The 13,329-nt window shown below is 38.9% G+C and overlaps 1 protein-coding gene across 3 annotated transcripts in view; it reads right to left on the bottom strand.

Moving 5' to 3' along the window:
- Window positions 1–13,329, bottom strand: part of MTA3 (metastasis associated 1 family member 3) — a 186,858-nt gene that overhangs the window by 124,456 nt on the left and 49,073 nt on the right. For all 3 annotated transcript variants that reach the window (XM_060247482.1, XM_060247483.1, XM_060247484.1), the window contains exon 5: window positions 2,535–2,598. In XM_060247482.1, coding sequence (XP_060103465.1) covers window positions 2,535–2,598 — 64 coding nt within the window. The remainder of the gene's footprint in view (window positions 1–2,534; window positions 2,599–13,329) is intronic.

The following is a 13,329-nucleotide window of genomic DNA, read 5'->3' as shown; positions in this document are numbered from 1 at the left end:
TCTACTTGGTTGGTATATCTGTGCTATTTATGGATTTCATGGCCTGCACTTTGTCTTGTTTTATATTAATCTAGCTCACTCCTAGGTTGCTTTACTATGGGTACACTAGTGATTTTTTTATGGGCTACTGAAACAGGAAGTTTATGTTATTGCTGGTTTGTCCAGTTTTACCGGGTTGTCATTTACATTTTAATTTTGTTGCTTTATTTATTCTTGTGAACCATGTCAGCATTCTGGAGAAGCAGCATAAAAAAGTTCTATGCAAACAAATGATAAAGTTTTGTTGCAGAGAATCCATAATCCTCTGAAGCGTAAACAGGTCAAAAGGAAAACACTCTCTAAAAATAGCATTAGTATATTGACACAAAACGTAAAAATATGGTTGTGTTAAATTGAATAAAATGCAGCAGGACTTGACAATATTCATATAAAATGTTTCAGTAATACTTTTACAATAGTAATTATTACAATTGTAATAAATGAAAGTGTACTAAACAAAATATATGGTTTGATCATATACAGGGTGTGATCAAATACAGGGTTTAGACACTGCTGTATACATGGGAATAAACCAGCATAGGGTTTTAAGGACTCCTCTTTGCTCCCTTCCTTTTATGTATATTACTTGCAGTCCAAGACCCTGACTAGAATAAGAACAGCTGGCTGGATACACAAGAAGAATGTATAGGCCATCCATTAAAATTAATGCTGTCTTCACTACAGTGGATGTCCAGAAAGGCACAAGCAGAAGGAGAATGCTACTGAACTTTAGCCCAGAGAATCTCTAACTGTGTGCAGGGATTCGAAAGTGGCCCACAGCTTTCTTACAGGTGGGTTTGTGAAGCCAGGAAAGAGGGAGGGTTAACTATGCAAGGATGATCTGTGAGTCTTGATAGCAAATTTGGATATCTGGATATGAATTTCAATAATATATGAAACAGCCCATATATGGCCTGCTGCTTAATCTATAAATGCTGAACATGGAATATAAATTATAGACTCATACTGTGTTAAATGATACGGCATTCCTCCCTTTGATGTCAAAGAGAGGGAAAATAGCATGTAGTTACTTCACAAACAGATACTGAAAATTGCAGTACGTTTACAAGCAAGTCCCCCTTTAGAAGACTTAAGAACCACTGTTTATGTCAGCTTCCTTGATTACATTTAGCTATGTTCAAGGAGGGTGGGAAAACTGGTTTATTGTTATTTCCAGGGCTTTTTTTGAGCAGGAACGCAGTTCTGGCTGGCTTGGTGTCAGGGGGTGTGGCCTAATATGCAAATAAGTTCCTGCTGGGCTTTTTCTACAAAAAAAGCCCTGGTTATTTTTATTCAGATAACTTGCTATATATTTTCAGGAAAAGGAAAGGTCCCCTGTGTACCAGTTGTTTCCAACTCTGGGGTGACGCTGCTTTCACAACATTTTCATGGCAGACTTTTTTAAGGGGTGGTTTGCCATTGCCTTCCCCGGTCATTACACTTTCCCCCCAGCAAGCTGGGTACTCATTTTACCGACCTCGGAGGGATGGAAGGCTGAGACAACCTCGAGCCGGCTACCTGAACCAGCTTCCGCTGGAATCGAACTCAGATCGTGAGCAGAGGGCTCTGACTGCAGTACTGCAACTTCACCACTCTGTGCCATGGGGCTCTTTTTTCTGCACCACGGGCTCTATAAAAATCTATATTTTCAGGCAATAAAACAAATTTGCACAAAAGATTTTGTAGTTAAGAAAGGCTAATATTACTTGTATCAACTACCATCTTGCATTCACAAAACATTTGCAGCCCAACTGAATTTTTGCTACCAACTGCAGTGTTTGCTGCAGGTTTAGCAAACCATTTATTGGCTATGCGGGCAGGGCAACTTCAGTGACTGAATGCAATTACAGAGATTAGGCAAGGATTTTACTCTCCCAGTGTTTTACCCAGTAGGGGCTAAAAAGGCAAGAGGGAGAACTCCTGCACTTATCCTTGGTGATTTCATTCCTCCCAGTAGGAATCAGATACTGCTGTAATCAAGAGATCCATCACTTCAAAATGTATTTCTGTATCACTCCTACTCAGTGGCAGAAGAATAAGGCAGAAACATCAGTCTGACTTTGGCAGCCACAAAGAAACTTTATATTCTCTTTTGCAAGATATTGTCTGAAAAGCAAATGAATGGTTTCATGAAACAATGAACTATCAATAATTAATACTGAACTATTATACCACACAACCATCATAAGTATTCAAAGCATTTCCTATTTTATCTACTAGTAACACATACTACTTAGGAAAAACATTGTTTAATTTGCTAAAATCTATTGTTAATGTCTAATTCTTAAAATTACTGGAAAAAAGTTTTGAGTCTAGTGGCAACTTTAAGACCAACAAGGTTTAATTCTGGGTATACGCTTTCATGTGAATAAAAAACTTATACCCAGAATTAAACTTTGTTGGTCTTAAGGGTGCCACTGGACTCTATTGCGGCTACCCACCTAAATCTTAAAATTACTGATACTGCAATGAACTGTTTTAGAATATAACCTTACCTCTTTAGCAAGATACGACAATACAGATTCTGTTTCATTCAGAAGTGCAACGCTGCATTTCCCCCTATGCAATAACAAAAACAACAATAAGGTGTTTATCATAACTAGCAATTTCTTCTTGCAAGTAATGCAGGTCAAAAGAGAAGTTGATATTTGAAAAATCAATTAAATCAACTAGTTGTACACAAAGAAGAGACAATGGATGCAACAAATAAGGTGACAGGAGGGAGGAGGAAGGAAGGAGGGAGGGAAGGAAGGATTACGTATGTACAAAAAACTAGTACTTAAGTGAAAAACCAGACTGTGAGCCAAGGAATTTTTATAGCTTTATCTTTAGTCTGAAAAACCACCCTTCAGCATGTTTTAAAAACAGACTTTAAAGAAGCTTATTTAAAGTTTCATTTCAATAGCAAGCTATCCAGTGTTCATGTAACCACACCTGGAATACTGGCTGCCCAGATCTCTCTGCCAGAAACAGTATTGATGGTTGAAAAGTTAACAGACTTGGAAGGAAAATTTGTTTTCTACTATGCCTGTGCCTATTGGGTAAGTCAGCCCTGGAATGTGGAACTCACTGGTCTGACAGCAGAAGAATAGGAAGAGTTCTGGAAAGCCAGAATTCTTTGGGAATCTGTTCTTTGGTGTTTCTCCTCCATGAGCAGTGTTATTTCTACTCTATGAGTAGTGTTATTTAGTATGAGATTACAAAAAATACTTTTTTATATCTATTTTTGAGACTTTAAAATAACAGGGTGAAAACTGTATTATTTTGATGTTTGTAGTAGGTCACTGAAATTTCACAAAAAATTTTTAATCACAAGCTAAAAATTGTGGCCTCTTTCTCTGGGTGACAGATGATTGTTGATATTAGAAACATAGTGATGATTCTGGGTCATGATAAGTCTTATTTAATCTGCTATTATTGGGGGGGGGGTGTTAACCACCTAGTATTTTTTTTAAAAAAGATTTTATAAGTTTCTGCAAACCGGGGGCTTTTGTAAACAGATGTGTCTTGTCTGTTCATGGTTTCAGTCTCCAGATTTAACTATCCATAGATGATGATGATGATGATAATAATAAGTTTTTATTTATACCCCACCCTCCCCACCGAAGCAGGCTTAGGGCGGCTTACAAGGCATGATATAAAATATCATGGTATAACAATAAAACAAAATAATACAGTCAATAAACAGAACAATATAAATTATACAATATGTAAGTTAACATTAAAATCATTAATCTAAAACAGTATAAAGGTGCTACCGTCGCAGTATATACAAGATGGCTTGATGATAATTCCAGGTTTATCTTAAAAGGCTAGTTGGAAGAGGGAGGTTTTGCAAGCCCTACGGAACTGGTTAAGATCTCGTAGGGTCCACACCTCTTCTGGTAGCTGATTCCACCATTTGGGTGCCTTTATAGAGAAGGCTTGCTCCCTGGTTGTTTTTAATTTGGCCTCCTTGGGCCCAGGGATTTCCAAGAGATTTTGTGAGCTGGAACGCAGTACTCTCTGGGGAACATATGGAGAGAGGCGGTCCCTAAGGTAGGCAGGTCCTTGGCCATATAGGGCTTTAAAGGTGATAACCAGCACCTTGTAACAAACTCGGTAGACAATCGGCAGGCAGTGCAGTTCCCGCAGCCTAGGCCACACATGTTCCCACCAAGGTAGTCCCACTAGCAGTCTGGCTGCTGCATTCTGCACTAGCTGCAGTTTCCGAGTTCAGTACAGGGGCAGCCCCATGTAGAGGGCATTACAGTAGTCTAGCCTCGAGGTGACCATCGCATGGATCACTGTTGCCAGGTCGCGGCGTTCCAGGAAGGGGGCCAATGGCCTCGCCCGCCTAAGATGGAAAAAGGCGGATTTGGCAGTGGCTGCTATCTGGGTCTCCATTGTCAAGGAAGACTCCAGCAGCACTCCCAAGCTCCTGACCTCACGCACTGGTACCAATGGCGCCCCATCAAAAGCTGGAAGGGAGATCCCTCCTTCCGGACCGCCGCGACCTAGACAAAGGACCTCTGTCTTTGCTGGATTCAGTTTCAGCCCGCTCAGCTTAATCCAATCAGCCACGGCTTGCAATGCCTGGTCCAGATTTACAGGGACGTCACCAGATCTGGCCATATTGAGAATAAGAAACATACAGTGCAATGTTTTTCCACTACCTTCTTTTTTCATCCCTTATTTTTAACTTTGTTACAGATAAGACACAACTGCTGATCAAAGTTGTCCCATGTGGGTAACAAGCAGGGATGAGCACAAACCAAATGGTGGACCAGGTTTTGCCACAAACCAGGTTGGGTTGAACCCACCTGGTTTTTGATTGACCCACAAACTGCCATGTTCAGTTCACTGTGGTGCAACCTGGGGAAAGAGGGAGAAGCATTAAAAAATGCCACCCTTTACAAACCCCATGAACTTGAACTGATTCAGGAAATGGAAAAGTTTGTGAAGTTTTGTGAACCATGGTTCATGAGATCCCACAAATCTCCATCTTTCTGGTTCGTGCCCATTCCTAGTAACAAGTACTACGTTTTCTGAAAATCACCATCATCTACCCTCTGCTTCCAGCTTAATTATTTCCTGTTCTACAATGTTTTCCTATGACCATCAGTGGTATTCCTAAATTATGAGTCATTTCTGGGGGAGCACGAGCTTGAGTATGTGAGTTTGGAGTAGGGAATTCAGACAATGCTACATCCCAGTTATCTGCCAATTGACAGCCATTAGATCTAGTGGCAAATTTTGCTGGTGCATGCCTGATTCAAATGGTGTATAGAATGAATCTCATCATCTTGAATGGCTCACTACCCAATGACTCTCCAGGCCAGTTTACTTACTGGCCAGGTATAAAACATTCAACAATTGACTATATAATGACTCCCCTGAATCTTTATGATAGTAATATTAAATTTAAGGTTGATGTGAGGCCAGAAAGTAATCACTTACCTCTCAGTGTTAGATGGGTAGAAACATTAAGTCTCCCTAAGGATAGATTTAGGCTTGGATTGAATAGGACAGAGCAGGAAGGGAAGGTAAAAATTAAATGGAATACCCAACTCAATGAGAAATTTCTTACTTGGACTCAGACTGAAGAAGCTAAATCTATTTCCCACACATTATTGTCACTTCCAACTCCAAATCATTAATGAACAAGTCTTTTGACTTGGTTGAGTTTTAGTATGACTTAAGCTTGTAGCCAAAATGTGGTGAAATTTTAGTGAGGAGACTTAAAAATTCATGTATACATCCATTTGTGTTCACATTTGTTCATTGTTAGAAACTTTGGTTCTCTCCCATGATCCTCTACAGCACTGTCTCTATGCAAGTGACCTGTGTCCTAGAATATAGTTTACATTTTCAGTGTCAATGGTACTAGCTTCAAAGCCTAAACATTAGATTAGGAACTTGTGATGCAGTATTTGTCTAAGAACTTCTTGACTCACCAGTACAGATAATATACTTTAAGCAGTGCCAGAATAGTCTGACCCTCATAGTATTGTTTTGACTGTATTGATAGGGGTTGGGCTTTATCAGATATCTCAGATGTTCATCACAGACCTGGCTGACAATTATATTAGCTCCTATGGATGGAAAAGGGTATTTAATATGTGATTTTATTCTTGCCCCTTGTTATTCTAGAAAACACCTTATAGGTCTTTGGGCAGAGCAATCAGAATGCATTCTTTAAGAAACAGTGCACTTTAATTGGGTATTTGTGTAATGTACTAAATTCTGTATGCTGTATACCAGAATGTTATAAGATTAACAATAAACTGAAACATGGTTTTAATTTTAATAAATGGGTTTAATTTTGGAACAGGTTTCTTTCCCTCTCTCTCAATTTATGGGGTTCTTGCCAGTCATTCCCCGCACCCTTACCAAACCCGGTGGGAATGGGAGTCCTAGAAAAGTTTCTATACTCCAAAAAATCCCTAACCCAAAGCAACTCCCATTTTATCATCACTACATCACTAAATTATATCATAATTATAAAATTAAACAGAAAATAAAATGAGCAAACGATTTAACCGCAAAGTAAAAAGCAGAACCTTAAGCCTCTTCCATTCCCTGAACAAAAACTGATAATTAACCAATTAGAGAAGAGTGTTAAGACCATACAAAATAACTTATTAACTGGTAAATCACTGAACAAAAGGGTAATAAGTAGTGTTCAAAATTTTCTCCCTCCATCACTAACTCAGCATAGCTTGGTATTCATGTGCATTATCAGAGGTTTAGGGGGACACTTTTTAGAAATATTTTTTTTTTGCAAGGAAAAAAACAGGCTAGATATGTGCACACCTAAGTGGAGTTAAGAAAGCATTATGCCAGCTGCAGAACAGGAATACTAAGAAAATCTTTCAAATAGGACTATTATTGAGTTTTCTTGCTTTTGACATGTATAAACACAAAATACAGCAAGGAACATCCAAAACAGATTACCAGAGGTAACCGGGGGGGGGGGGGGGGAGAAGCCTCTATCTGAAATCTGTGCTTTAGTTAATTAATGTTGGCTTAGGCACAGATGTTGTATGCCCCAAAGCACACAGCAGTTCAGACTAAATGATCATAAGAGTCCCCTGTGTGCTTAAAAATCAATTACATTGAGTCATGGAAAAACATAATATTTGTTATATATAGACTTGGTTGGTAGAAGTTTAAACATTAAAGCTGCAATCAAACCCTAGAATTAACAGATACTGATCAGTAAACTGAATGCTAGCTTTCAGTCTGATATTGTATTTCATATTCCATCCTGCACATAGTTTCTATTTACTATTATTACCTATTCATCAGAAATTATTTCAGCAAATGCATACAAATTAAATGGACCCATCATTTTACAGTAACATTATTCAACATTAGTTACTTATCCCAACAAACACAGAAATCTGAAATCCTGCTATCAGAAAAGCAAGCCTGAATATTAAATAACTTCCTATTGTCATACAGTACACAGGCTATTTCAGCCAGTTCCTATAGGTTTCTACATTTTGTCCCAAACAGTAGTTAACCAGGATGTCTGAAAACAGAAAAAGCAAACATTTATTACAACAACAAATTATCTGCCACGACGAATGGGCAATGGAAATGCTGGTAAAACAAATATATTCAAAATACAGCGGATCTTGGCACTGTTAAGGACTGGCTCATTTATTTCAATGGAAAATGGGAGCAATGGTGAAATTATTTTATCTCATTCTCAGTATTTTGATATTCAAAAGCATAAATGTACCCTGTTAAATTCATAAACCTCTGAGGCAGCCTAAAATTGAAAGTGTTTCCTACTTCACTATTAACTCATCATTATCATGGAATACAGACTTTAACTGTGCCATTCTAAGCAGAATTACAGTCTTCTAAATACACTGAAGTCTATGGACTAATGATGGGGAATAACAGTGCTTACAATAGCATTGTACACAATCTCTAATGTTCTTATGATAATGAACTGAGCATGGCTTCCACACTCCCACTTGCTTGTAGAGTTCCAGAGCCATCTACTAGTCCACTTGCTGGAAAAAATGCTTAGTACTTAATGGATTTCTGGTCTGATACAGGAAGTTATGTATTCTGTTCTTGCCAATTCAGCTATTAAAAGGTAATTTAAAGATATTGGGTTGGATCCCAATACATCCATTTCACTGGTGCAAAGATCCTTGCACCCACTTGAAGTGACTCTGATGTCACACGAGGCAGGAGGCAATTTTGTCCACTTCCCCCTACTCCCTGCAGCTGCCTGTGTTTGTACAGTTTTTCCTCCATGTGGGTCCCTTTTCACTGCTCACTGGTAGCTGAGGGGGGGGAGGTCTGAACACAAGATATCTTTGGGGGGAGGGAGGGTGGAAAGTTATGGTGTTCACTATTATATTTTGGTTTCAACTGAAATGTGTTTAGCCAGGGGTCATTTAATAGAAAAAGAGGTGCCAGAGCTCATTAGCACAACTCATTTGCATATGCTAAGACACCTGGGTCCTGACATCACTGCAAGGTGCACATAAGAACATAAGAGGAGCCATGATGGATCAGGCCAATGGCCCATCCAGTCCAACACTCTGTGTCACACAGTGGCCAAAAATCCCAGGTTCCATCAGAAGGTCCATCAGTGGGGCACAAAATTATATCAGGCTCAGCATCTAGAAGAAGAAGAAGAAGATATTGGATTTATATCCCGCCCTCCACTCTGAAGAGTCTCAGAGCGGCTCACAATCTCATTTACCTTCCTCCCCCACAACAGACACCCTGTGAGGTGGGTGGGGCTGGAGAGGGCTCTCACAGCAGCTGCCCTTTCAAGGACAACCTCTGCCAGAGCTATGGCTGACCTAAGGCCATGCTAGCAGGTGTAAGTGGAGGAGTGGGGAATCAAACCCGGTTCTCCCAGATAAGAGTCCGCACACTTAACCACTACACCAAACTGGCTCTCCTTAAAATGCTTCTTGAATCATAACTGTTATAATAAAATCTTACTCCCATAATATTTTTTAAATTACTTTCTCCTATGTGGCCAAAGTGACATGATAATTTCCATCTGTCTGCTTTATATGTTCCTCTTGGGCTTTTCCCACAAAAAGCCCTATGTGAAACAATGATGACATCAAGGGGGGGACTAATATGCAAATGAGTTCATGCTGGGCTTTTTCTACCAAAAAAGCCCTGACCATCATCACTGGTGACTTAAGCCAGTCACCCTCACTCAGACCTACCTTACCAAATTATTCTAAAGTTAATAAGTGGCAAGGTAACACTTTGTGCTAAAGTCCTTAAAAGTCATTTTTTATAATTTTTATTGATTTTATCTACAAAGAAAAGAAGCACAAACAAAGATGCATTAAAGAAGGGGACGGGTGGCTACATAGTGGGAAAAACAGAAACAAAGAGAAATACGAGTATATCAGTTACAGTTCTACCCCCATTCTTTCTACCTGCAAGTATAAAATTCTCCCCATATATTTTACCAACTTTATCCTTCATTATAGCTTTTTAACTAAACTATAACTTAAAATACAAGTCCAAACAATTCTTCTTCAGCACATATAGATGTAAAAAAAAAGAAAAAAACCAAGCAGTCTCAACACAGAGCTGACTGGCTACACTTAACCATATTGAAAGCACAGACTAACTTGTTAGTTTAACAATATCATCATTAGAATAAACATATGAGATATCATGAAGGCACAGACTAACTTGTTAGTTTAACAATATCATCATTAAAATAAACATATGCAACCAATATCTTTATCCTTAACAAGCTACGAATAAAATATACTAGCTTGACTATCTCAATATTGACAGTTTCTCCAGACAAACCCACTAAGAGCAGATCTACCAGATTAAAAAATAGTTGTGTTGTCTGCCCTCTTAACAATTGATCCAAAATTAACTGTTTATTTATCTAACATTTTTGCAAAACTTTTTCATCCTTAGAATCTCACTTGACCTTTTAAAATCACATACCAATTCTTATTAAAAATTCCATATTTAGTTACCCACAGAGGAAACAACAATTCAAATACCCTTCTTCCTGAAAAATTTTCATGTCTTGATTTTGCTGCTTAACTCAAGCATATTGAAAATGCAAACTAGCCTTTTAGTTTGCCAATATCATCATTTAAATAAGCATGAGAGGCAAATATCTTTATCTATTAAGTGCAGATCTACCTAGATGTGAGATTATGTTGTCTACCTTCTTAGAAATATAGCCCAAAAATCTCACTTAGCCTTTTAAAATCATATATCAGTTTTTATTGGGAATTCCATATCCGACTGCCCACAAGATCTGTCCAGTTACAAGTTTATTACATTATCTGCCTTCTTAAAATTTAATCCAAATTAACTATTTATTTACTTAAGATTCTTTTCAAAACTTTTCATTCCTTTAGCTTTTATATCCATATCACACTAGAAGAAACAGCTTAATGTAACCCAAAAAATTCACTTTGCCTTTTAAAATTGCATGTCAGTTTTAAAATCGCATGTCAGTTCTTGTTGAAAGTTCCATATCCAACTATCCACAGAGAGAGAGAGAGTTCAAAAATCCTTCTTCCTGAAGAATTTCCACATCTTGATTCTTTGGCTAAAACGCACCTTCTTGCTCCTTAATACAATCCTCCCTCTCAGTAACAGTAGGAAGAATTCCATGTCATTTGTTCCTCTCGGCAGAACTTCAATCAGTCTCAATTTCTGGTCTTGCTTTTTAACTGCGCCATAAGGTTCCATTTTGGTTTTCTTTTGTTCGTTTCCCAGCGGATCACTCTCCCCTTCCAATTCGACAGACGTCACCAGGATCTCTTCAACACTCTGCTCATGTAGATGTGAGATTTCGCTAGCTTTCAGCATCAAAGCTCCCATTTTTTTTTAATCAACTCCTTAAATGAACCAAGATCCTGCTTCAGAGAACTTATATTACATAATATGTCTTTTTTATAAAACATTTAGCTTGGCAATGCCATTTTTCTCTGTCAGCAAACTCAGTCTATTAATCCAAGTTAAAAAGTTGCTCAAAGATCCAGTCAGTCCGTCCTTCCAAATCTCCTCCAGCTGTGATTTTGAATATTATCATTTCAATTGCAGTCAGACGACGGAGACAGCTCTCTCTAGAATATATCTCATTTTTGTTCAGACCATATTGCAGCTAAATAATAACCTCTTTAACACATGTCCAGTTATATAATCTGGGTCGATCTGAATATCTGTATTCCATCAAATTCAAAGTGTTGCCAATGCTTAAGGTTGCTCTGTAGCTTTTCAAAATATCATTCAGCGGAAAAGTAGGGGTGTAATCGACCTCTTTCCCTTCCTTTAAGCTGACCCATTTGTTGTTATGTAAAACGACCCATTAGCCAGTGGTATTGAAAGCACACTTACTTGTCAAGTAGAGTTGCCGTGCTTGGGGTAGAGAAGCAATACATCAGAAGCTTACTGAAAGGAAAGAAAGCAAGCATTCGGGCATTCACCTTTTTCTGCTATAATAGCTATCATGGCGGTGAAGCTTTGGGGCATGCAAGGACAGGAACAGTCGCCGCTATGCCCTGGCTTCCTGCAAAAGTCCCATGCTGAAGGAAACCCCTCAAGGGTCTTCTTATGTGAGTGCCGCATCCGTGGCACCCCTGCAACCGCCTGATTCAGAGGGATCGCAAGAGGACGATCCGCGGACCCCCGAGCTCAAGGCGCCATAACCCGGAAAACCTAAAGTTCTTAAAAGTCAGGGAGGACACAGTGAGATAGACAATTATCTTTTCATATTTCTTAATGTGTTCAAATAAAAAAACTTCTCCCACTACCACACTCAAAGATCTTCAAGCATCAATGCTGCATAATTAACTACATACATGTTCCAATGCAAAGGTGAGGGGGGAAATCTGATGGATCCCACATGCAAGGCTTCCTTTTCTGAACAGCAGACTCCTCTGCATTATACACAAAGCTGCTATCAACATTCAGGAAATCTCAGAAGCACCATAGAAGAGCTATTGTTCAAAAATAATACAAGACATAGGCATGGAAAACCACAAGGTTGCATAAAATAGCTCACTGAATCAGGGCCACAACTGACAATTATATACATTTTTCATCAATGTCTGCTCACATTACAAAAACTGCATTTAAAATTACAAACCAAAATGCTACTGTAACTTTCCTAATACCATAGTCATCAAAGAACAAGGAAACTTGTTTGAGACATAACCATTCATCTAACAGGCACAAGAGGGAGCAGCTGCATAGATCAAAACAATCCACATGGGGGACACACAAGGCTAAGGTACATATCTGCAAACGAGTGTGATTCCAGGTTGCAGGGGGGGGAACTTATTTTATGAAAAGCAATTGACTTGGGAGTAAAATGTACCCAAAACATTATGAATGGTGTTTGTGCATATACAGATAGCACATTCTTACATGTACGTGGTCTTGGTGGAGGCATTCTTACATGTTTTTATCTTCTGCTTTTCACACCTGAACTCTGACATTTTAATTAAAAATGCCAGAGTTCAGGTGTGAAAAGCAGAAGATAAAATCATGTAAGAATGTTTCCACCCAGACCACTTACTCCACTCCTCACAGCACTAGCTTCAGCAACTACTATCACGCACCGGCTTCTCCCCCCCACCACACGCACCATAATGGATGTGGTGCAGGTGGTTCAGCAACCAAGTAACTGGTAGGCAAAGTGAAAGCACACCAGTGAGAGGCGAAAGGAATATCAAAATGGGCATGCATGGTGCAAGCAAACAAGCAATAAAATAGAAACCAAAGCAAACAAAGATGTAAGATGGCAGCTGCCTGAAGAGGTGCATGCCTTGCGAGATCTCCCTAGGTTTCACAAAACATGCAAGGCCACTCTTTTTCAGGCAGCTTTTGGGTGACTGTAATCTGTCAGGCAGTTAGTCAATTATGCTCCAGCTGTGTCTCCACCATCCATGCATCCTACCCTGCTTGGCAGTCAAAATATTTTAACTGTGATAGATTCTTAATCATATTGTATTTGTTAAGTTTATTTATTGTATCTGTTGTATTCTTTTAGTTGGTGTGTTTTATATGTTGTTAGCTTCCTCAAGGTCCATTCAGGGGCGAGGAAGCAAGATATATATTTGATAAATAACTATCATATGGAGATGGCAAGGGGTAAGCAGGAGACAGAAGTAAAAGGACATGTCAGATGCTGCAACAGTAGTGAGGAGAGGGCAGCAGTGGGATTTCCTCTTCTCTGTGATTCTTTGCGCCTCCCCACCTTCTACATAATAATAATAATAGATTTTAACCTGACATGACAGAAAGCACAAACCAAAAACTAAACCC

This window comes from Heteronotia binoei, chromosome 1 (genome assembly GCF_032191835.1).
Source record: "Heteronotia binoei isolate CCM8104 ecotype False Entrance Well chromosome 1, APGP_CSIRO_Hbin_v1, whole genome shotgun sequence".
In the NCBI taxonomy this organism is placed as follows: Eukaryota; Metazoa; Chordata; class Lepidosauria; order Squamata; family Gekkonidae; genus Heteronotia; species Heteronotia binoei.
This window is presented reverse-complemented; position numbering and strand designations above follow the sequence as displayed.